The sequence below is a fragment of the Liolophura sinensis genome, chromosome 11, assembly GCF_032854445.1.
Source record: "Liolophura sinensis isolate JHLJ2023 chromosome 11, CUHK_Ljap_v2, whole genome shotgun sequence".
Lineage (NCBI taxonomy): Eukaryota > Metazoa > Mollusca > Polyplacophora > Chitonida > Chitonidae > Liolophura > Liolophura sinensis.
Window position 1 is genome coordinate 12386115 of NC_088305.1, and position 26344 is coordinate 12412458.

At 38.6% G+C, this 26344-nt stretch overlaps 1 protein-coding gene across 1 annotated transcript in view; it reads left to right on the forward strand.

Moving 5' to 3' along the window:
- LOC135477448 (adenylate cyclase type 6-like) overlaps positions 1 to 26344 on the forward strand; it is an 87161-nt gene that overhangs the window by 42445 nt on the left and 18372 nt on the right. Inside the window, 8 exon segments of the mRNA XM_064757554.1 lie at positions 12810 to 13049; positions 18308 to 18401; positions 18403 to 18467; positions 20322 to 20466; positions 21572 to 21714; positions 24445 to 24598; positions 24981 to 25078; positions 25909 to 25993. Coding sequence (XP_064613624.1) covers positions 12810 to 13049; positions 18308 to 18401; positions 18403 to 18467; positions 20322 to 20466; positions 21572 to 21714; positions 24445 to 24598; positions 24981 to 25078; positions 25909 to 25993 — 1024 coding nt within the window.

Below are 26344 nucleotides of genomic sequence, written 5' to 3' on the forward strand. Positions count from 1 at the left end.
ATTCTAGTGTATTCCTTTGAAGAAGAGCATTCGCACATCTCCCATCAGTATGGTGGGCAAGTCACATATAATATGGAACAGAAAATGTCTAGTCTGGGTTTTAAACAGGAAAGTCATTCATCATGGTGAGGTGCTGTATACGTGTACCATCTGAAAGATTCTGTTTGTACTGTAAGTCAGTTAGCCTGGTAATTGGTATTCCATCATCTAAGGGTTTTATTATCCCTAGAAGGGGGTCAAATCGTTTTTTTGTTATTTTTTTTGATGTTTTGTCTCTACTGAACCGAGACATTAAAAAAAATGATAATGTAAATATACACCGCATGCATGGGGTGCATTGTGGGCAATTTGCCAGTTTCCTGGACAGCAATTTTTGACTAAAAGGACCCGGTCGCCTAAACACTGGCTACTTCCTGTACTCAACAACGCTGCGGAATCCAATCAGGCAACCGCGGTGTGCCATTAGCCACGTCTCAAAAGCTACTTGTATCGCAGGCCCTCTGCTGCCTTTCTCCCTCTTTAGCACCCACTGTTTTCACAATGACACTCGACAGCAGAAATGCGGTCAGGATTTAATTTGCAAGACCTTTGCTGGACATGTCCTTCTGGCAGTGCCATTAACTGTATTGTGGGCCAAGACCCTTGCCTGCTCCGTGAGCGCGGGACTATTAACCCTCAGTACAAACTCTCCAACAACCATGATGACTTCAGCAGGCGCTTTCCTTATTGTAGCCTGGATCCATGTGCCTTTTAGCTGACCTCTTGTGCCGAGATTTGATTTTTCTGCCCAATTGAGATGGCTAGATGCAGAAAATAACATCCAGTCTCGATTCTTTTCTAATCTGGCCGCTAATCACCACCATCTTTTCCTGGCAAATTGGCCACAAGGAAACGGTCAAATGGCAGATTAAATTCTATTAGCAAACAAGTATCTGCACATGTATGTCTGGTTTACCCATGAGTCTTTTCTTTAATGATTAGACACAGGCAATTGCTTCTTCATATACAAGTACATAACAGTTTCTACATGTTCTTGTATTTGCTTTATTAGAATTAAGTGTTTTCAATACTGTGCACTACTCAAAAATCATATTTTCGTTGTTGCTAACAATGGGGTCTTCAGATCCTACACAAAATTATTTAATCTACTTATGTATTTAATAATGAATGGTGTTTTACGCTGTACTCCGGAATATTTCATTTATACAACGGCAGCCAGCGTTATGTTGGGAGGAAACTTGGCAGAGCCTGGGGGAAACCCACAACCATCCGCAGGTTGCTGGAAGACCTTCCCACTTAAGGTGGTAGAGGAAGCCAGCATGAGCTGGACTTGAACTCACAGCGTCCGCATTGGTGAGAGGCTCCTGGGCCATGACTCTGCGCTAGCGCGCTAACCAACTGAGCCACGGAGGACCTCCAAAGTCATAATAATTTTTTGAAGGAACTAATTAGAACAGGTACATGTGTGTACCAGGAAAAATTTCTGCATGTACAAATTTAGTCTCATGATAATTGGTTACCATATTAACATATATGTACACGTACATGAACAGACAGGTAGAACTTAATACACGTAGTCTTTGAACAGTCAGAAGTCTTTGAAATCGGAGAAAATCAGCATGGATGGCATGGCCCTTCAATTAACTTCATGAGAGGAATTCATCATGCATGCTAATCTTATTTACCACAATTTCGTCTGCCGACAATCTGATAAGGCATAAATTGCCTGGCTTGAGTTATAGATTGGCCAGCACCTTTGTACATGTAGTTAAATAAGTTACACTTCCTGTCATGCGTGTAAATCGATCAGGAACCATCATAATTCCTTGTTATCTCTATAATGCAGGGAGCTACAGAGGTCACTATTGAGGTCAGAAAGCTTTCTTGCTACTTGAATCGGCATCCTAATTGTACCGTGTCAGAAATCCATTTCTCAGTAAGATATGTCAATCATTTACCTGTAGTAATTCACACAGTGCAAATATTGTCATGACTACAGATCAAGCACTAAAATTCAGCCGAAAAAGTGGATAGTTTAATAGAGGCAAATAAATGGCACAAAATGTTAGATTTGGCACTGAATCTTGTCACTTGTCCAGTGTGAATTAATTTACATTTTATTTTGGCATTTTATAATTCCTCGCAACATCATTGTATTAAACAGCCAATTAAGGGTTGTCCTAATCAGGAGAATCCAGCAGCTCAGAAGTGGACATAATTATTTAATATTTAATACCATAATTGATTTTTGCATGTATCTAGCTGTTATTGTAAACAGTTGTCAGAATCAGCTGTGCATATATACATGTAGCTGACAGTGTCAGATGTGTTACCTAACTTTTGATTATAAGCATGGGGGCTGTCTGTGGCACTGTTTGACTGACATGACAGCGGTCAAGAGGTCAAGGTTGTTGAGCAGATGTACATGTATATGATGAAAAGCATACATGTTACAGTATGCAGTGTCATGGTTTTTCCCAAGTGTAGTGTCATGGCTTTTCCCAAGTGTAGTGTCATGGCTTTTCCCAGGTGTAGTGTCATGGCTTTTCCCAAGTGTAGTATCGTGGCTTTTCCCAAGTATACTGTCATAGCTTTTCCCAAGTGTACTGTCATGGCTTTTCACAAGTGTACTGTCATGGCTTTTCCCAAGTGTACTGTCATGGCTTTTCCCAAGTGTACTGTCATGGCTTTTCCTAAGTTTACTCTCATGGTTTTCCCAAGTGTACTGTCATGGCTTTTTCTAAGTGTACTGTAATGGCTTTTCCTAAGTTTACTGTCATGGCTTTTCCTAAGTTTACTGTCATGGCTTTTCCCAAGTGTACTGTCATGGCTTTTCCCAAGTGTACTGTCATGTCTTTTCCCAAGTGTAGTATCATGGCTTTTCACAAGTGTACTGTCATGGCTTTTCACAAGTGTACTGTCATGGCTTTTCACAAGTGTACTGTCATGGCTTTTCCTAAGTTTACTGTCATAGCTTTTCCCATGTGTACTGTTATGCATTTACCAACTGTAGCATTCAGAATGGTGAGTGAGTGAGTGAGTGATTGGGGTTTAACGTCGTACTCAACAATTTTTCAGTCATATGACGACGAAGGAATCATTAGGGTGCATGTACGTGTAATGTGCCTCCTTGTAGCAGGACGAATTTCCACCGCTCTTTTATTTAGTGCTGCTTCACTGAGACGACTTACCGAAGGCAAGTAAGCCGCCCCGCCCGAGCCATTATACTGATACGGGTCAACCAGTCGTTGCACTATCCCCTTCATGCATTCAGAATGGTGCAAAGTGTTTCGTCATAAATATTGTCCAATATATCATTTTATCTTTCTCGAGCATAATATTGATTGTCAGCGAGATTGCCAGGTGCATCATCATGACTTTGCTTGTAATAAGGTATTACTTTGCCATGATTTTTTCTATTATAAAATGTCATTGTTATGGCTGCGCACAAATTTAATAAAACAAAGTACATGTATATAAAACAGCCATCATATATATATATATATATATATATATATATCTATCTGTATAGATGTATTTCTTAATTCAGTCTATGGGACTGGTATTGGTGGCATATGGTACATTATGATCATGAAGTACACCTAAACACATGGACTTGTGATGGCTTGTGATTTAAATAATTATACCCTGGTGAAAATATTTAGCAATAGCCATTGTTACCAGGCTGAATCATTCCCTGTATGTTTTGATACCAGTAGAGCCATAAGGGTAAATATTTTTTGTTGATGATGCGTCGTCGGATTATAGCAGAACCAATATAACTGTGTCTATATATACTTATGCACCAGCCCGGAGTGTCAGCTATTCAAAATATCACTCATCTGATTAAATTCTTAATGATGGGAACATTTTGTGTTAAATTATTACATCCGTTTGCATCATATGGCAGCCTGGGGTCAGTGTATAGTTATTTATAGATGAGGAACCTCTATCTTTAGCATAATAGAAGGTATTTATAGGTAGAATGATGTAAATATATACATAGCTAGGAGGCTTGTAGGAGGTTATATGCCAGGCTGACATGATTGACAGCAGCTGAGGCTATTGTTAATTAGTACAGTGTAGTTTAGTGGGCATTATAATTGTCATATGTACATGATTCGCATGTAATAACTGTTTTGAAGTTCGCTGAAGAGTGGGGTGGAGGGTGGGGGTGGGTGGGGGTGAGATTCATTAAAGGTAATTTCTGAACCTGTGCCCACCTGAAGATCTGTCTGTCAACACTTCTTACTAAAAATTTTGATTATGCACCATGAAATGTGGAAAAATTGTCTTTTTGGCAACACATTTACATTTTCAAATATACAGACTTTAAATTTTAAATCTCAGTAAAAGTCTACACATACATACCTGTATCTACGTGTAGCTTAAAAAGTTGCACACATGTTTCCTTTGCCATTCTGAAATGATATGATGCATTTTTGTCTCTATGTTTTTCAGACGTTCTCTATTGGTTTATTAAATATGACAACAATGCAAATTTACTTTATTTACAAAAAATTAACAAATGGACTAATGGTGTAAATACATGTATTTGCCTGACTTTGAATCAGCCATTGATAAAATTTCTAAAAAAAAATTGTTTTTATTTTTAGATTTTTATTTAGGTTTAATATATATGTGAACTTTAATTTCAGTCTTATGAGGATAGTAAGATAGTAATTACAGTAGCTTCATGTAAGTTCTCCTTTGTCGTGTAGAACGTAATTTAGCCGGTGCACATATCGTGTACCAGGTGTCATGTTCTCTACTAGACTCCTCAGCTTTTAATAACTCCACCATTATATTAAGAATGATATCGATTCCCTGCTGCGCCTAAGAACCAGCTGATATATTTACCCAGGGTCGGTGCGAACAAATTACTCTTCATGTAGCTTGAGGGTCGAACCATTCTTCTTGAACACAGCATCTTGCCAAGGCTAGTTAGCAGTCCATTGTCTCTGGTGTTGTCGTTTCATGATGAGACACATTTGTTCTATGCACTATTGAACTTGATACATTCTGACATGTGATCCCTGTGTGAGAAAACAGTCGATCTCTTAGCTTTATACAGCTTGAAGCATTTACTAGTATAATTAAGTACCACGACCTTTAAGCTGCACTCAGAAGCTTTTAGCTTCTTCAGTGAATCAATGCATGATTTTGAACATAATACAAAGTGTATGTAGTAGTATATAGACTGTACATATAACACTCAGTGATACATGTAGTTGATATGTTTGACTCTACCTGTACTTTGATTACATTCGTGTCCTTCTGGCATCAGTCGCCGTTTACTGTCTCCTGTTTTGAACATGTTCTCGCCATGATATGGCTGAAATATTGCCCATGTGTCATTAAGTCATACTTGTTTCTTTGTTCATTCTGGCATCAATTAAAACTGTTCAGTCATACTTGTTTTTTGTTCATTCTGACATCAATTAAAACTGTTGAGTCATACTTGCTTTTTTTTGTTCAGTCTGACATCAATTAAAACTGTTGAGTCATACTTGTTTTTTTGTTCATTCTGACATCAATTAAAACTGTTGAGTCATACTGTTTTTTGTTCATTCTGACATCAGTTAAAACTGTTGAGTCATACTTGTTTTTTGTTCATTCTGACATCAATTAAAACTGTTCAGTCATACTTGTTTTTTTGTTCATTCTAACATCAATTAAAACTGTTGAGTCATACTCTTTTTTTGTTCATTCTGACATCAATTAAAACTGTTGAGTCATACTGTTTTTTTGTTCATTCTAACATCAATTAAAACTGTTGAGTCATACTGTTTTTTGTTCATTCTGACATCAGTTAAAACTGTTGAGTCGTACTTGGTTTTTTGTTCATTCTGACATCAATTAAAACTGTCGAGTCATACTTGTTTTTTTTGTTCATTCTGACATCAATTAAAACTGTTGAGTCATATTGTTTTTTTTGTTTGTTTAATAGCAGAATCATGTTGATTGAATGAGTGAATCAATCAGAACGTAAATTAGGCTTAGAATATATATATAAAAGAATGAGAGAGGATGATTGCAGTTTGGTGAGTTTGAGTTTATGGACTTTATGGATAGGTTATCTTCTTTTAGCATCTGAATAGGGACAGGCAAACTTAATTTGTTTGTTATACATGTACATATTATAGGTATAGGTTAGATATTATACATTTCTTTTTTTAAGAGTTTTTCAGTAGAACCTTAATTGGTTTTAACTGGGATACAAGATACATATTTTGGTTACAAATATATAAATATAAGTAGAAATCTCAATCATCAGCAAACCAACGGACTTTCATCTTCCAAAATCTTTACTTTCTTGCACATGTCAATTAAATTCTATTCTTCCATCCAAATAATAGCTTTAGTATACACATTTACCCGTATGTACACCACCTTTTAGGTTTAATTAGCCCATCACAGAGTGGTAAAATTAAATAATCACTACCATATTTAACACCTGACAGAATACTTAATTATGTAACTAGATTTCTGACTGGATATTGCAAGTGCTGGAATTCCAAATTTGTGCGAACGGAATTCTTTTCTGCCAACCCAATTAACCATTGTGATTCCCATAACTGTATGCCAGTCCACGAGGATGACAAACACGAGGAAATAACTAGTTCCCCAAAATGTCTGTTGAAGAGGTTAGTGTAATGCAAATAGACTTCTGCCTGCTTACAGCCAGTGTTAATTCCAAATTTGCATTGACTGATACTGCCTCATTCTGGCAAATCTGTCACTATTTGTGTTTGAGTAGATCGGTAATAGCCAACCTGTCTGTGGTGCTTGTGTTTCTTAATGGGGCCTAAGTTTCACCATCTGCAAAAGCAATAGGGGAGTTTCGAGTTGGAACTCTTTTGTCCCGTCAAAGGTAAAACACAGCCCTGCCATGTTATGTGACTTTTGAAATCAGTTGGGCAACCTTTGTTGACGTTAATTTACTGATCACCTGTCTGACTCTGTTTCAGAGGCACAAATGACACCTCTTTCCATTAGGAACTTCTCAAGTTCACACCTCATTCCGCACCTCAATTTTCTCCGACCATTCGATTAGTCTAAATTACCTTTTCTGAAACTTTGTTTTGACACCCTGCCTTGCTATAGTACATGTGGTCAAAATAGATAACTAACATTTGTGATAGGTCACATGATACAGTTGGATGAAAGAGTTCAAATTCGAAACTCCCCTGTTCAATTGACAGGTCAGATATTCCTTGTGTGTAACGGCAGATGGTTAATATGGCACTACCGTATGTCAGTTCCAGGCGTTTCTGGTATGGAGTTGAAGGCACAAACGCTGTGGTTATAGGATTTCAGCATTAGTGTTATTATCTTTTTGTACTGTTTTTTTTTTGTTGGTAATTAGCGATACCAGTGGTTCCAGGTGTAAACATAGCATAAATACAGTATTTATGCGTTTCAGTAAATACCAGGTGTTGTGAGTCTAACCGGCAGATTGTACAGATTAGTGTAATCAGTATTCAGACTTCATCAGACATGGTGTGTTGCATGTATTTGATTCGTATCGACAAAATCAACAGCATGGTGGTGCGCATCTAAAGATGTCTGCACGGTTCTCTCGTTTGAGGTGTTGTTAGCATAAAATTTCCCAACATTTAGGCTGCCTGATGTTTTACTGTATATGTGGAAGTTAAAATCTTAATTAGCTATAATATTAACACGCAGAATTATCGAGGGCTACAGGCTATATTCTACCTGTGGATTGCATTGATGTGACCCCATTTAAGGTATATGTGTTTTGCACCTTTTAGACGTACTTCCCTGTACCGCACTAAAGATGGCAGTTAAGTAGACTGTATAATGCTTGTAGTGTGCCTGCCGACTTTAGTCTATGTGTATGTCACAGGGGATATCTCCGTGATTTGATCACCTTTGGTTTTAATGGGGCAAAATGTTCTGCGTCTATACCAATCCATCTGTTTGGCCTGCAGCCTACACACTACAAACTGTACCCTATAAATGTTCCACTTGACCAAGGAAGGCTGCCGGGGCAGAAAATGTCTAGTGCAATTGCCAACAGATCGAACGGTTTCTGTTTAGTAACTATGGCAACAGTGTTGTCTTTTCATGCTACCTGAGCTATTTTATACCTGTGAGTGCTCCTCTCATTATTGACCAATAGTATGAGCCAGATATTGAATTATAGAAAAACACACCTGATAACCAACCCTTGTGGCTTTCAATTATGTGAAATTTATATGCTTAATTTATATAGGTATTCAACCCGGCAAAATAGAGGTAGAACAAATCTTTATGCTGATTGAAGCGCATGACTATTTTTTTAAATGGGCTGTTCCATATACTGTTGTCTCTCCCTTGTGTAAAGTACCATATGGTATACATACCATTATGATAGAATGTTTTATCTCTCGCTGTACTAACATGACTGTTGTTAAAGCAGTTGTGCATGTATTCTGAAAATTGTTAGAAACTGTAAAAATCAAACCTGACGTGGGACAGGAATTATTTTTCCTCATCTCTCACTCGCTCTAAAATAATGATCGTGGGGCGTTGACAACAACAAGTAGTTGATGTTCCTTTTTATAGTCGTAGTGCTGTCTATATTTAAGCTCATTGAATATTATCCTTACTTGGATACCAGACTAATATACTGAAGTGCCTTGAATGTGTACACATTCTGCCTTTTAGCATTTTGTTGCTGTAGTTCTCCAGCCTTTTCACACATATGCATGGTGTTTATTCAAGCATATTCTGAAGGCATTATTTTGTGTAGAGTGATAAAATTGTAGATTGAAAACGAAATTGGCCAAGCTAAACAATGTAGTTTTGTCTTCAACATCGAAATAAAAGGGTTCATAAATTGTACTGAAAGTTTCTCTTTCATTTGCGGAATGACTGAGGAATTAGAATAGATCCTGAGTGCTGTATGATGATTTCAACTAACATCGCCATATTATCACCATGGTTATTGCAAAATCTGGTGTGTCTGGGTTATATAATATTCAAGCAAATGCCTTCACTCAAAGTTTCTTAAGTTATTTTTAACTTAACTGATTATGAGGAGTTCTGATGTACAAGTCTTTGTAGTTTTACACATAGTCTGGTGGAGACCACTTAACCAGGTTCGTCAGGATAAACTTGTCAGTTAATGGTCGGTGGACTGGTACTGGTACATGTAAATTGCTTTGGGCACTCTGTTTTACTCCACCTATTTATGTACATAGAATTTACTCTGAGTGCTCTGTTTTACTCTGCCCATTTATGTATATATAATTTACTCTGAGTGCTCTATTTTACTCCACCTATTTATGTACATATAATTTATTCTGAGTGCTCTGTTTTACTCCACCATTTATGTACATATAATTTACTCTGAGCGCTCTATTTTACTCCGATCGCTGTGAGTTCAAGTCCAGCTCATGCTGGCTTCCTCTCCGGCCGTAAGTGGAAAGGTCTTCCAGCAACCTGCGGATGGTCGTGGGTTTCCCCCGGGCCCTGCCTGGTTTCCTCCCTCCATAATGCTGGCCGCCGTCGTATAAGTGAAATATTCTTGAGTACGGCATAAAACACCAATCAAACGAATAAATAAATAACAATCTATTTTACTCCACCTGTTTATGTTCCTATAATTTACTCTGCGTGCTCTATTTTACTCCACCTATTTATGTACATAGAATTTACTCTGATTGCTCTATTTTACTCCGCCCATTTATGTACATATAATTTACTCTGAGTGCTCTATTTTACTCCACCCATTTATGTACATATAATTCACTCTGGGCACACTATTTTACTCCACTCATTTATGTTCAGTCGGTTAGCGCGCTAGCGCAGCGTAATGACCCAGAAGCCTCTCACCAATGCGGTTGCTGTGAGTTCAAGTCCAGCTCATGCTGGCTTCCTCTCCGGCTGTAAGTGGGAAGGTCTGTCAGCAACCTGCGGATGGTCGTGGGTTTCCCCGGGCTCTACCCGGTTTCCACCCACCATAATGCTGGCCGCCGTCGTATAGGTGAAATATTCTTGAGTACGGCGTAAAACACCAATTAAAAAAAAAAAAAAAAAAAAATCATTTATGTTCATGCAATTTACTGTGGGCACTCTATTTTACTTTGTCAGAATAAACAAAAATATTCACAAGCAATCTGGCACCCCGCATGGTTACTAATGCACACATAATCATGATAGTAGGCACATCCAGTTTTGACTGTTTCCACAATAATTCGGTTATAAAACCATGAATTACAATACATGGTTTTGTTCATTGCAGAATTTAAGTGCTATAGTATAGTTTTAGTTCTAAATATAGTTTAGTTCTAACCAAAACTTATATGTGGTAATTTTATGCAGTACGAATGGCCCATTTATAATACTAGTACAGCTTTTGCTAAGAACTTATATCATCTCCAGCCATCTGGGAATGCGGTTCCTAGTTTACCTGTCCACGGACACTAATAAACTTTGACGAGAAATGGGAAAAGCACTGTGCTCGAAAGCCATGCATTGGGCTAGGCCACCTTTTCACTGGATTAAATGAGCGAGAGTTAGGGGAATGATTGACCATCTGCTGATACTTTTCTCATCACCAGGCATGCCTTACCAGTTAGGCAAACTGAAGAGACATCGTGACATGTTAATAGCTAATGTGAGTGTAAGGCTATGAAAAAGGGGTGGTAAGTGGTGTAAAACAGGATAAACAAGACTTCATGTACCGGCGAATTAAGATCCGCGTAAGATGCGATCAGGATGCGTGTAGGATGGATGGATGATACGCGTAAAGTATATCATTAGGACTGGGCGATACTCTGTGGACATAACAATACATGTACCAACTCAACATTAATTATGTATAAAAGCTAATGAATCTGGGGCTGCTCTATGTTGTCCTTGTCCACAGCTTCGTTACAGTTACTGCCTGTGAACAAGTTTCTGTAGCCTAGCTGCATTATTTATTATGATTATAAGCTCTTGGATTTACATGTACTAATGGTTTTAGTCACGTTGCATGGTTTAGCACCTGTGTAAACTTCAAACACAATCCTCAAGGCCTCGCCAAGGGAGGTAATTAACCGTTTGACACCTAGCGATCAATAGCTTGTTACATTCCCATTATGTGGAGTCGCCTGATCCGCTGTAGCTCGGCACTGGTCTCTCGTTGTTTGAACATTGTCTTTGTTTTGTGGGTCCAGCTGACATGTATTATCCAGTATCATCTTGTTGCTGCATAATTGAGAGGAAGAGGTGATTTAAGGAGGAATTTTATATTTCCATTGCCAACCTAAAGCTGTTAATAGATGTGAAGACCAGCTGTTCTCTGTGGCTTAAGACAGAATTCCAAAGTCTCTACAATTCTGTCTATGTCTATAGGAGACAGCCAGTTTACCTGAATAGTGTTTGTTTGTCCAAGGGAATTCTGAGGGTGCAAAAAGACCCACTAATACAAGGCACAATCAACTGTCTTACATATACCATTCATAGGCAGGGAAATTCAGTCAATTTAGCATCTTTTAAAGACATGTTACTCCAATAATTCAGAATGGTCATATTTTATTTATTTATTTATTTGATTAGTGTTTTACGCCGTACTCAAGAATATTTCACTCATACGACGGCGGCCAGCATTATGGTGGGTGGAAACCGGGCAGAGCCCGGGGGAAACCCACGACCATCCGCAGGTTGCTGGCAGACCTTCCCACTTAAGGCCGGAGAGGAAGGCAGCATGAGCTGGACTTGAACTCACAGCGACCACATTGGTGAGAGGCTCCTGGGTCATTACGCTGGGCTAGCACGCTAACCGAGCCACGGAGGCCCCAGAATGGTCATATTGAACTGTTCTTTGATTGACAGCTGATCATTCTTATTAATGTAATTGATGTGTAATGGTGCATCACACTCGCACCATTGATTCTTGGCCACAGTCAGCAGTGTTCTGTTGTGTGGTCTAGCATGAAGTTTAACACCACCGGCTGATTACACAAAGCCATTTCTGAACAATGTTAAAATTTAAAACCTCCCCATAATGCTTAGTTTATGCTACTGGAAGCTGAAATTTTTGACACATTTGCCTTATTATCTTAAAGACAACATTGAGTTGATAGACAAAGTTATAGCTAGGGACCGAAAATGAGCCCTAAAATCATATTTCAAATTTGGACTTGAGTCAGAAATGTCTTTCTGGAATCGACCATAGGAACTCACTTTAAAAGGCAGATGTGTTTACTCCGGGCACTCTTGTTTACTCCGGGCACTCTTGTTTACTCCGGGCACTCTTGTTTACTCCAACTGTTAAATTGCTGCCAAAAAGGTTCATAGAAGAGAATAATTCTTTTGTATACATTTATGGAATAAAACTTATCAATAGATAAGTAATATGATGATATGTACATGTATATGCAAAATTGCTTATCAAACCAGAATTGTAAACTGCATCCACACTATACACATGCTCAAATTCTGATCAGCTGCTTGTTTGATGTCTTCTCTTAATTTGGTCTACTTGTACTTTTAGTAATTTAGTAGTAACTTTGATATTTTGCTGTTTTATACCAAGGCTACAACTTCACCTTTATTAAGCCTTTCACAGCTCTCTCAAACATTGTATTGAAGTAATTGAAATATTCTTGACTATAAAACAATAATCGAAAATATTAACATTAAATATATTTTACCTTTATTTTTAAGCTTTATAGCAATTTCATGGAAATGAGAGATCAGGAGCAGGCCCTATGATTTGATATTTTGTTTGATACATAGCTGTACAGATGTTGTAGATAATTTAGTAGAAAATTCCAATTTTACAAACATGTGTCTGCTTTACGTTTTTCCAGCATTCTCTTTGCGGACATTTGTGGATTTACCTCCCTTTCATCCCAATGCACGGCCCAGGAGCTGGTTCAGTTGCTCAACGAGTTGTTTGATCGGTTTGACCAGCTTGCCCAGCGTAACCACTGCTTGCGAATCAAGATTCTTGGCGACTGTTATTACTGTGTCAGCGGACTGCCTGAGGCCAGGCCAGACCATGCCCACTGCTGTGTCGAAATGGGACTGGAAATGATTGAAGCCATTAAGTAAGTGGGCTTTTATAGCCGACAAGAACAAACTGATTAAGTACTGACCAGAGAGTTTATACATGCTGTGGAAAATTGACAGAATTGCATGCTAATGGAATACTTGCTATCCTCTGCCACACACTATGCACAAGTCAGTAAGTTGGCATGTTGCCTCTTCCACACACTATGCACCACTCAGTAAGTTGGCACATTGCCTCTGCCACACACTATGCACAAGTCAGTAAGTTGGCACGTTGCCTCTGCCCCATACTATACACAAGTCAATAAGTTGGCACGTTGCCTCTGCCCCATACTATACACAAGTCAGTAAGTTGGCACGTTGCCTCTGCCACACACTGTGCACAAGTCAGTAAGTTGGCACGTTGCCTCTGCCACACACTATACACAAGTCAGAAAGTTGGCACGTTGCCTCTGCCACACACTATGCACAAGTCAGTAAGTTGGCACGTTGCCTCTGCCACACACTATGCACAAGTCAGTAAGTTGGCACATTGCCTCTGCCACACACTATGCACAAGTCAGTAAGTTGGCACGTTGCCTCTGCCACACACTATACACAAGTCAGTAAGTTGGCACGTTGCCTCTGCCACACACTGTGCACAAGTCAGTAAGTTGGCACGTAGCCTCTGCCACACACCATGCACAAGTCAGTAAGTTGGCACATTGCCTCTACCACACACTATGCACAAGTCAGCTGGCACGCTGCCTCTGCCACACACTATACACAAGTCAGTAAGTTGGCACGTTGCCTCTGCCACACACTATGCACAAGTCAGTAAGTTGGCACGTTGCCTCTGCCACACACTATGCATAAGTCAGTAAGTTTGGCACGTTGCCTCTGCCACACACCATGCACAAGTCAGTAAGTTGGCACATTGCCTCTACCACACACTATGCACAAGTCAGCTGGCACGCTGCCTCTGCCACACACTATACACAAGTCAGTAAGTTGGCACGTTGCCTCTGCCACACACTATGCACAAGTCAGTAAGTTGGCACGTTGCCTCTGCCACACACTGTGCACAAGTCAGTAAGTTGGCACGTTGCCTCTGCCACACACTATGCACAAGTCAGTAAGTTGGCACATTACATGTACATGTTTAGGTTTTCAGGTAAATGTACATGTACAAGCCATAACTTGCTCATTGTGTGCTTGTATATGTATCTAGCAGCAGTTGCACTGGAGGAATGCAAGCTATGGACCTAGTTAGTCGTGCAACACAGAAGTTTGTTTCTAGTTTGCTTGTCGTGTGTTTGCAGTTTTTTTTGTGGAAAATAAATAGGGCCTCTTTGGGCTGCCTATAAATATATGTATGTTTTGTGTATACAGGAAATCCCTTCCCTGTTGGTATAGTATATCAAAGTTTTCAGATTTCTAAGAAAGCTGTTTGTATTAGCGTAAGTTGTTATTGAGCTTCCTTTGAGTATGACAGTGCTCTTTTGCTGTGGACATGCTGGACAAATAGCACGTCTACATGTACATAAACGTGGGCGTGGTGTTTGAAAAGAAATACCATTTCTGCCTAAATCCTGCATTTTTGTAACATGAACCCATGGCATGTAAGTGTTATGAAGTGCTAGCTGCAATGTACAATATCCTGTTTGGATCCTGATGAATAGTACCACTGTCCCACTTTGTATTGACTACATGTCTCCTCACACTTTATTTACTGTAGGGTATGGATTACAGTTGATATGCGTGTTGATGATATCAAATATGAGAGCTCTGGAAATTACCACACCCTTTCTTTAATGATGGTAAATGCACGTATTTCCCCTGCAGATAGCAAGAAATGAAAAGGAAATGATCTCATGCGTTCATGCAAAGCTTTCGTTCTCTTTGAAACCTAATAAACGTCCACAGTTTTCTTTGAAATCTAATAACACTGACCATTGATGCCTTAGACTGCATTGTCTCATCTTTCACAATTGGCCCTGGGTTGTTTCCTATGTCGGTGCTTATGAACATGACAGTCAGGTAATGACCAGATATTAATGAAGAGGTCTAGGTTTTGTCTTATCTACTGCCATTACCTGTTTAATCCTGTTAAGTCTAACAAGGTAAACGCCTACACGTTTATTTGGCACCTTCCTATTATCAGGTGAAGTACTTAACAAGACTTCTGCCAGTGGTATGCTTCTGGCAATGTTTTATTTATTTTTCTGTTTAACTGATTATCTGTCCATCTTCAGCCTCGCAGAAAATCATACGCTTTATATAGATTTGGATGAAATTTTGTTTACATGAAGATTCAGTGGCCCTGGATCGAATAAAAAATCATCCGTGGTTTCAGTTGAAGCTTTTTAGTTAGTTTCAACATACTGTAGGATTAAAGTGGTTACCTTATTTTGCAGTTTTGTTTGGTTGGTCAACTTTTGGGAGGAAAGAGCATGCAGTTTTATTTTAATTACGGTATTTCACCTGAATGAATGCACTGGTTGACAAAGTTGACCAAACTTCACCAAAAAGTAGTACTATAAGGTGGATGTATCTGTCAAAATAAAGCTAAATGTGCTGACTTGAAATATGGTAAATTTTAGGTAAATGACCTAAATTTTAGGCCCATGACCAAGTTACAGATTTGCCTGATTCTGAGAGGTTTGGTTGATCATGTGAAGGTGCTTTTAAGTTCACTTGGAAGGTTTGATGCTATCCTACTGGGAAAATACAACTTTCAGCTCCCAAAGTAATATTTTATGACGTTTCATTTGCCTGCAAAAATGCACTTTTGAGATGAAATTTTAGGTCATTTTATGTCATAAGTGCAAGAAAAATGCTTTAATTTTTCCAGATTTGCATTTATTTACTTTGCGGTAATGGTGTATGAAACGTTGGCCAAAATGCAAACTTTTCTGTGACACTACACATTTGTTTATAGTGAACACACAGTGTGAGTTTGTAACATTAGGGGAAAAAATGATATGTATATATGTGTAAAAGTATAAATCAAGGAAAAAGGAAATTTCACGCATTTTAGTGTTAACAGGAAATACATGTATGTAAAATGTAGTGTCTGGAGATGTTTTTCAAATTAACACTTACATGTTGTACAAGCATATTTGTACGACTTTTTTGTATGTTAAACAGCATTACATGTAAGTCCACAGGTATACCTATGGTGACATCTGAAGTCCACAGGTATACCTATGGACATTCAATGTAGAAAAATGTTTACCAAAAGGAAATGTCAGCATGACAGTAATATTTTATGGGACAAGGAAATGTCACTTAATAACATCCGCTGGTATGCCTGTTTATAAGAAGCAAGTCTTAATTGACCTTCACCTTATATATGCTGGGCAATATTTACAATAAACCAGCAAATTTAAAGAATCCTATTCGCAGCACTGTACATTATATCACGATCTCTTGTTCGATCTCTCAAGAAAGAATTTCCTTTAGATGCTCAATGGTGAAATATATCATAGCGTTTACGTAGGAGCTAAATTTTGAGCACACCACCGTCGGTGACATCTGAAGTTGTTTGCCTTGATTAGTGTCATTTTGCAGGTGGCACTAATTAAGGGGCTGTCAATTGGCTGACCACATTGATCACCTTGATGCCCGGGTCACAGGTGTCTCCACTGAGATTACCTCCTTGAGCTGACACTTCCTTTCAGCCCTCTCAAATTGGCACAGCCAGTTCCATCCTCATTTCTCCTGGTGTGCATGTATTCTGTCTTCCGACTAATTTGAGCGGCCTGGTGTGTATAATTGTCAGCAATCATCAGCATCTGCCAACGTCAGACTTAATGGTGGTCTGTTGGCATTGTGTTACGGACAAATCCTCTGTAGATCCATGATGTGTGGGTGATTTAATGTCGGTTGTATAACAAAAATCAATATAGTGATCAAATGACATTATAATGAGCACGTGATAATGACAGATTTTATCACATATTTTGTGTGCTAGTAAAAAAAAAAAAAAAAACTGAATTTTCCACTTATCGTAATTAACAAGGTTGTTAAAATTTGATCCATTATTAATTGGGATAATCAAAATCTTTCTGCCTGCATGATCGCAAGAGTTCTGCAGCGTTCAGTCCTTAGTTGTGATTCTCGGGGAGATGTCTCGCGTCATTTACATACACATCCTCCATGTTTACAGTTAGGATCGACCTGGTGATATAATAGATACAAGCTTTGCAAGGTGGCCTTGCAGGGAGATTTATTTATTTATTTATTTGATTGGTGTTTTACGCCGTACTCAAGAATATTTCACTTGTACGACAGTGGCCAGCATTATGGTGGGAGGAAACCAGGCAGAACCCGTAGGTTGCTGAAGGACCTTCTCATGTATGGCCGAAGAGGAATCCAGCGTGAGCTGGACTTGAACTCACAGCAATCGCATTGATGAGAGGCTCTTGGGTCATTATGCTGCGCTAGCGTGCTACCCAACTGAGCCACGCAGCACCACCACCCCCCCACTTTGCAGGGAGAAAATAGCCTTAAATAGGAATAGATTCACTACAAAGACTGACTGATTAATTTTGCAGGCAGAATGTGGATGTACCTCATCCGCATCTGTAGTGTTAGTTTTTAATTTTTTGTACATGTCCCAAGGTCATCTGTCATTCTTGTTTGCCATTGGCTGATCAGACAGCGTATAAAATGACTCTGTACACCTGCCAGAGGTGCTAACCACATCATGGGCCTACACTGGGTTTATATAAATCAATTCAGGTTTAAAAAATTTATACCCTGCATGTCTAGCAGAGCACAACAAGTTGGATGACAGTTTTTTTTTTCTCTTTGCTCATGTATACACAAGAAATGATAAATATTGTAGGGACAAAATTGTCACCGTTATTTTGTATATGGGCATTCAAACCATTGATACTGACTCGCTTAGAGTTCAACACTGAGAGGTTAGAGCAAGGAAACCTGACTGGTTGGCTCGGTGTCAGTATAATACGACTGGGTGGGATGTCATGTCTGGTGTCTTTGTCATGATAATTTAGTGGCGTGGCATAAGCTCAGTCTTTAAAGTATGACATTAAACCCCAAGCATATTAATGTACATACACAAACAAAAATCAAAGGAATAAATACATAAATATATAATATACTACTTATCATAGTTTCATTTCATACACATCAATTCATTGCTAGTTTTTATGTAGTATAGTATAACTTTCATATCATATTTTTATAATTTGATTTGTTGACGATCAGACAATTTTCAAATTTACAATAAGAGTTTAGCATTATTAGTTTCAGCTTTTCACATATTTTCCCTGTAATCTGTTTTCAGACTTGTGCGGGACTTGACAGGAGTCGATGTGAACATGAGGGTGGGTATCCATAGTGGGAGGGTACATTGTGGGGTGCTCGGCCTGCGGAAGTGGGCAGTTTGATGTGTGGTCCAACGATGTCACCCTAGCCAACATGATGGAAGCTGCTGGATTACCAGGGTAGTTATATAGACACATTTTCCATATTAATTTCTTTTTGTTCAACCTAATAACCTAATAACCTGTTCACCTAACATTCAAAGCTTTTTTGGCACATTATTAGGGATCCCGTTCTTCCCGAACGGGATCCCTATTGTAATCGTTCTGTTTTTTCCTTTATTATTATGATTATTATTATTATTATTTTTTTTTTTTCTCCGACTTTGTTAGCAAGGAAACTTTTACACTGTTCAAAATAGAGATCCCAGATTTTGCCTCAAATATTCTGGCGGTGAATATCTCGGGACAAATTCTCCATTTTTTTGCTATGTCACGTGGTTCGGCCGCCATATTGGATTTTGTGTAAAAACTTTTAAAAATCTTCTTCTCCAGAACCACTGAATGGATCGTTTCCAAATTTGACATGCAGCTAGTAGGTCACGAGTTCTTTAAAGTTGCGAAAATCGTTCACTTCCGGTCAAAACTCTGGAAGCTCGCCATTGGTCGAAGTTGCTGACGTCACAAAAAGTTCTCAAAGTTCAAATGTTCTCAACGTATTCTGATGTAACTTGAGCTGCTGATTCTGAATCTGCTTGTATTTTTTGCATATTTGTGTAACTTTTTGAGATATAAGCAAAAAACTCAAAAAAGTTTACTTAATTTCAATGACCTGTAACTCAAGATCTGTGGAAGCTAGAAATGTGCAACCTGCACGAAATTGTAGCCCAAGACATGCTCTTTTGAGCATTCGTCAACGGATTTGAGCTCCGATCAATAGTTTTTTCGCTAGAAGTGTTTAAATGACAACACCGTTTTTTGTTTAGAAAAAGACGGGAATGCCATTGCTTTAACATGGAGTTAGATGGGGATTGGTCTGGGTTTGTAGTATTTGACCTGATGCTTTCGACTACACTGTCCGTGATCTCCCGAAACGGTTGTAGGATGACATTGATTCCAGTTCCCATCTAACACCAGTTATCTATTAGATGGCGTAGAGATCTAACTACAACAGCAAACGACATGGACCTGTAAAAGTTAGCTTTGTTTTGCGCAGACCTCATGCTCTTTACTATACGTTAAACAGGCCAGGGTGATTGACAGATATGGACATGTGCCGTGGTCCAAGTGCTGACTTTCTAACGGTGGCCGAGCTATCAGTGGAGCAGTGAGTCTGTGCATGGCAGGTCGTGGATTGAGATGTGAATGTACAAACTTGCTGTTACACTGGTCGTGTTTTTGCGTTATTTCTTACAAATAGCGGGCTAAGTCTGCCAAGGAACGACCGTTTTTCACTGGGCATAGCGTAGCATCATCAAGGTCGCCGATCTATTCGAGGGAATGCAAATGAGTGGCCGACTGCCTCAGTGACAAACGGTGTAAGGTCGCATGGAAACTTTGAAAGCCGTGTATGTGGAACATGTGTCCTTCGAACACAGAACATGAAGGGGAAAACGTCATCCATCAGATCCGGGATCCCGGCCTAGGATCTGCTATTCGCAGATCCATTCTAGTTGATTTTGATTTTGGAGACTAAAACTACATTGGTTGAATAGGCCAATTTCGTGCAGGGCAGTACAAAAAGTATCATTTATCAGTCAACACAGAAAAATGTATTCAAGATAGGCTTGAATAAACACATGCAAAAAGTATCTCTTTCTGAACATTGCACATCTCTTTCTGATTTCTGCCGACCATTTACTTAGCATTGCCCACCTCTTTCAGGTCACTACCCACCTCTTTCTGGTTTAAATACTGCCCAGTGCTTTCTAATATACCACCATAGTTTCTATTCTCACTACTGTCCATCACTTTCTGAGGTCATCTACTGACTGGTACCCACCTGTTTGTGATGAACATCTATTTTCCCTTACCAAGGCGAGTTCATATCACAGAGGAGACCCTGAAATGTCTGAATGGAGATTATGAGGTGGAGCCTGGATACGGTGGGGACAGACATACCTACCTGAAGGACAACAATATACAGACTTACCTCATCGTTAATGACCAACCCAAACCTAAGGTACGAAGACGTTCAAAAAGGTCATTTATAGAGCTCCTGTACAGTTTGTGACTGTTCATTTTTTTTACCCTCTGTCTGAAATAGAGTAATATACATGTGGTATAGTGTAAATATGTGTATGTTGTTTATGAAGGTGTGATAGGTGGTTAGAGTGCCATTGTGGTGCAATGACAAAGGAGATTCTTACCAAATGCTTTTAACTGTGAGTTCAAGTCCTGCTAATGCTGGCTGCCTCTCTGGGCCATATGTGAGAAGGGTCTGCCAACAGCTTGAGATAGTCGTTGATTCCCGCACTCCCTCTGCTCGGTTTCCTCCTACCATATTGCTGGTTGTCGTAGTATAAGTGAAATATTCTCGCGTAAAACACCAATCAAATAAAATAAATAAGTAAGGTGTAATGTGTTTAGTTCTTTGAAAATTGGTCACAAAGAAAGACTTGAAATACAACATTCACGTATGTACAAACCCGCATTACGTGCTGTAACCATTTTATGGTGTGATGTCCGTCCATAAACTGTTTTGCATTACCACCGTGCAGCATAAACAAAAGCGCAGCCCCATATTGAGAGCTGCCACCAGAGCCGAAAATAATGAAAACAAGTCAAACCACTTCAAAATTCTGTTCTGATGCAGTTCATAATATATTGGTTTTTATTTTCTACAATACTTTAGAATTTTTTAACTTACTATTAAAAAGAACATGTGGAATATGTCTATGTAGTTTTAATCATCAACACCTGAAAGCATGATGGCTTCGTCGATATTTCAGCATGGAATGATGAGCGTTTCTTTAAGCCCTGAAACTCTCTTCGTACATGTCATAATTGCAAATTGTTTTGTTATACCTGTTGATCATGATGCCTTTATTTGAGCTATTTTCGACATGATCTATTTTTTTTGCAATGGATTGAAAAAAAAATTGAACAAGTAAAGTAAAAAAAAACTAAAGTTGAAAATGGACAGATGACACAGCATGTGAATTTTACCATTATGCAGCTTGCATAGCACATTTGTTGTGTATATGGTTTGTTGTTGCATATAAAACTAGACGGAACATTCAGTATTGAAATTTTCTGCCATGAATCATTGGTATTTTGATTTTCAGGAGTTGGTGACCTCACCAGAGAAATCCCCGGGTATGGGACGCATGTCCGTGCTCTCCAGCCCCTACGCTAATGGCAGCACGGGGAAAGAGATGAAGAGGATGGGATTCAGGGATGAGTCCGCACACTCCAATATACACCATAAGTAAGAGCTTGTGAAACCAAGTATCGTATGTACATGTATCTATAATGGTATTCCAGCAGCCTGCAGATGGTCGTGTGTTGCCTCTGTTCTCTGCCTGGGTTCCTCCCATCATAATGCTGGCCACCATCTAAAAAGTGAAATATTCTTGAATTGCAGCTTAAAACCCCTATCAAATAAATAAATACCACATGAAGTATCATATTTATAAGTCTTTATTTTCTAGAAACCACTCTTAGAGCACAGACCTAACAAATAACGCTAACACAGTAAAGTTTCAGACCATCTATTTTCCCTTACCCTTAGCTGACCAAACATAACGTCCTTGGAAGAAGTGATGATTAATATCTGTTGTCAGTTTTAGGACAGCAATAATGCATAAAATGTGAATGGCAGACAGGAAAGGAATATTATACATGTTAATTAGGTGGTGCAATTTTAAATGTCCATGTGCGAAGATTTAAATAATTCCCAGGTGTAATTAAATTATATCATGCTAAAATTTAAAAAAAGGTATTAATAAAAAAATACTATCGAATATTAACTGGAATTGAGCAAAGAACATGGTAATTCCAAAAATATACATGTAGCTATTACATATACAATATACATGTACAGTACACATATGCAGTATACATGTACAGTACATATATACATGTACAGTACACATATACAATATACAGTATACATATACAGTATGCATATACAATATACAGGTGGGCCCTCCTTGGCTCGCTAGTGCAGCGTAATGACCCAGGAGCCTCTCACCAATGTGGCCGCTGTGAGTTCAAGTCCAGCTCATGCTGGCTTCCTCTCCGGACATACATGGGAAGGTCTGCCAACAACCTGTGGCTGGTTGTGGATTTCCAACTACCCACCATAATAAGTGAAATATTCTTGAGTACGGCATAAAACACCAATCAAATAAATAAAGAAATACAATATACAAATACAGTATGCATATACACTGTACATGTACAGTATGCATATACACTGTACATGTACAGTATGCATATACAGTGTACATGTACAGTATGCATATACAGTGCACATGTACAGTATGCATGCACAGTATACATGTACAGTATGCATGCACAGTGTACATGTACAGTATGCATGCACAGTATACATGTACAGTATGCATGCACAGTATACATGTACAGTATGCATGCACAGTGTACATGTACAGTATGCATGCACAGTATACATGTACAGTATGCATGCACAGTGTACATGTACAGTATGCATGCACAGTATACATGTACAGTATGCATGCACAGTATACATGTACAGTATGCATGTACAGTGTACATGTACAGTATGCATGCACAGTGTACATGTACAGTATGGATATACAGTGTACATATACAGTATACATATACAGTATACGTGTACATGTACAGTATGCATGCACAGTATACATGTACAGTATGCATGCACAGTGTACATATACAGTATACATATACAGTATACATGTACAGTGTACATGTACAGTGTACATGTACAGTATGCATGCACAGTGTACATATACAGTATACATGTACAGTATGCATGTACAGTATACATGTACAGTATACATGTACAGTATGCATGCACAGTATACATGTACAGTGTACATGTACAGTATGCATGCACAGTATACATGTACAGTATGCATGCACAGTATACATGTACAGTGTACATGTACAGTATGCATGCACAGTATACATGTACAGTGTACATGTACAGTGTACATGTACAGTATGCATGCACAGTATGCATGCACAGTGTACATATACAGTATACATATACAGTATACATGTACAGTATACATGCACAGTATGCATGCACAGTATACATGTACAGTATGCATGCACAGTATACATGTACAGTATGCATGCACAGTATACATGTACAGTATGCATGTACAGTGTACATGTACAGTATGCATGCACAGTGTACATGTACAGTATGGATATACAGTGTACATATACAGTATACATATACAGTATACGTGTACATGTACAGTATGCATGCACAGTATACATGTACAGTATGGATATACAGTGTACATATACAGTATACATATACAGTATACGTGTACATGTACAGTATGCATGCACAGTATACATGTACAGTGTACATGTACAGTATGCATGCACAGTATACATATGGAATATACATCATATTGTGCTGACTTAATACAAGTGCTTGTTGTCTTTGTCACATTTGTGGATTTCAAACTTATTTACTACTGTATTTCTTAAACCTTTTCGCTTGTTTGTATGAAAGGTGTTTATTCAAGCATATCCTTAGGGCAACATTCTGTGTACAAATTGCCCTGAAATTAGCCAAGCCAATCAATGTAGATTTGTCTCCAAAATCAAGCTAAAAAGGTGGATAAATTGCACTGAAAGTTGCTCTTTGAAATGCTAAAAGGCTGAGGAATTAGGGTCAATCTTTTAGTTGGGTCTTGACTTCATCTTGTCCTTGATTTTTTTATGGGATCATGATTGTCTGATTTTTCCAGTATTCTTGTACGTGGCAGCAACCTGCAGATGGTCATGGGTTTCCACCGGGGTTCTGCCCGCTTTCCTCCCAGCATAATGCTGGCCACCATCAGATAATTGAAATTTTCTTGAGTACGGTGTAAACCACCAATCAAATAAATAATAGAAATAAATCCAATATGCTTTACTTGTTGTGACATTTGTTTATGTATTCTTATAATAATTGACATGATGTGTATTTCAGACTGGGCTATGGTACTCAAGAGAACAAAGACCCAGAAGATGAAGTGAATGAGTATTTAGAACGAGCAATCGACGCCAGGAGCATTGATCGCCTGCGCTCAGAACACGTTAAACGCTTCATTCTCACACTCCGCAAACCAGATTTGGAAGAAAAGGTTTGTTTGGGAGTTGTAAAGGTCAGGCTTCCGCTGTTGTTCGCTGTAGATGCCTTTATGTAATTTTAATCGTGAAAATTGCATACTCCAGTGTACTGGTGTCATATAAACACCAGTAAGCCAATAAAGTGTAAATATTTCCTTAGATAAGCTTAAAAAAAATAGAGTACTCCGGCAGCTCCAACAAATGTCACAAGGTGATACTTGATTCAGTGTTTCAGTTTTAATTAAACCATTTTCAAGGATGTGAACAGTATTCCACTTAATAAAAGTATACAAGATTCAAATATATGACTGAAGTATATAACATATTCATATGATCGAAAAGTAAAATAAAGTTTTATTTTGATGTTTGAAAAACATCTATTGTTTATTGTTTCAGTATTGTAAGGTTCGGGACACGATGTTCAAAAGTTACATGGCCTGTACATTCTTCATGTTACTCCTCATCATCATCACACAGGCTGTTATCATGCCATAGTAAGTCCTATACATTAATCATGCTATATAGTAGAGACCGCTTCGGTGGCCTAATGGTTAGATCATTCATCTTGGTGTCGAGAGAACCAGGTTCAAATCCGGGTCGGGTCATACCAAAGACGTAATACAACAGTGGTGCCATCACTTTAGCGGCATGCACTCACCCTGCCACAAGAAGATACAGCCTGTGTACACACACCTAATGACTCCTCGTCGTCTAATGATTGAAATATTTTTAAGCACATCGTAAAACCTCAAGCATACATACATATTATGTCATAGTACACTTACCTCTTATCATGCTGTTGTATGAAAGTGTAGTCTTATGATGTGAGAAGATCTGTCAGCAACCTGTGAATGGTCCTGAGTCTGCCCAGATTCCTCTCATCATAATGCTGGATGCTTTCATTTAGGTGAAGTTGAGTACCTCATAAAACACCAAATAAATAAATAAATAAGTGATAAAATACATGTATAATAAATAAATGCTTTCTTCATGTACATCATGGTATTTGAAGTTTCCAGGTGTTGATTTTGCATGAGCTGATTTTGATTTCATAGAATTTCTTTGGGGGTCTTGAAATTCTTATAATGCCAAAAAACTTTCCAAACTCCCTGGGTATTTGTTGTCTAGCAGTTCTCAGAGAGGTGGGACTGCAGGTTTACACCCATCTGTCAGTCCATCCCCCTGAAAAGTGGTCTGTCTCCTGAATATCAGTAATTCTTTTTGACCTGTAGGTTTCTCCACTGTTGTATTTACACTCTGAAAGATATACCTGTTAGATGACTGATTTGATTTTAACATTAATAGTTGCAATCTCATTTTCCAGTTCACCATTAATGGCAGCTGTCAACCCTACTTGTGTCATCATTGTTTTTGTGCTATTTCTACTTATCCTGACTGAAACTTGTGCTGTAAGTAACTTGTATGATTTTTAACATAACCAGAGTAACATTAACTGACCAGAGTAACATTAACTGACCAGAGTAACATTAACTAACCAGAGTAATATTAACTGAACCAGAGTAACATTAACTAAACACGACTACCATTAACTAACCAGAGTAACATTAACTAATGTATAATGCACTTTAGTCTAGTCTGTTATTGCTACATTTACCATACCATGAAGAGGCTGAGGCATTAGCACATCAGCACGGAGCCATGACCCAAGAGCTTCCCAGAAATGCAATGGCTATGAGTTTCAAGTCCAGCTTATGCTGGTGTCTTCTCTGGCTGTACATGGGAAGTTCTGCCAGCAACTT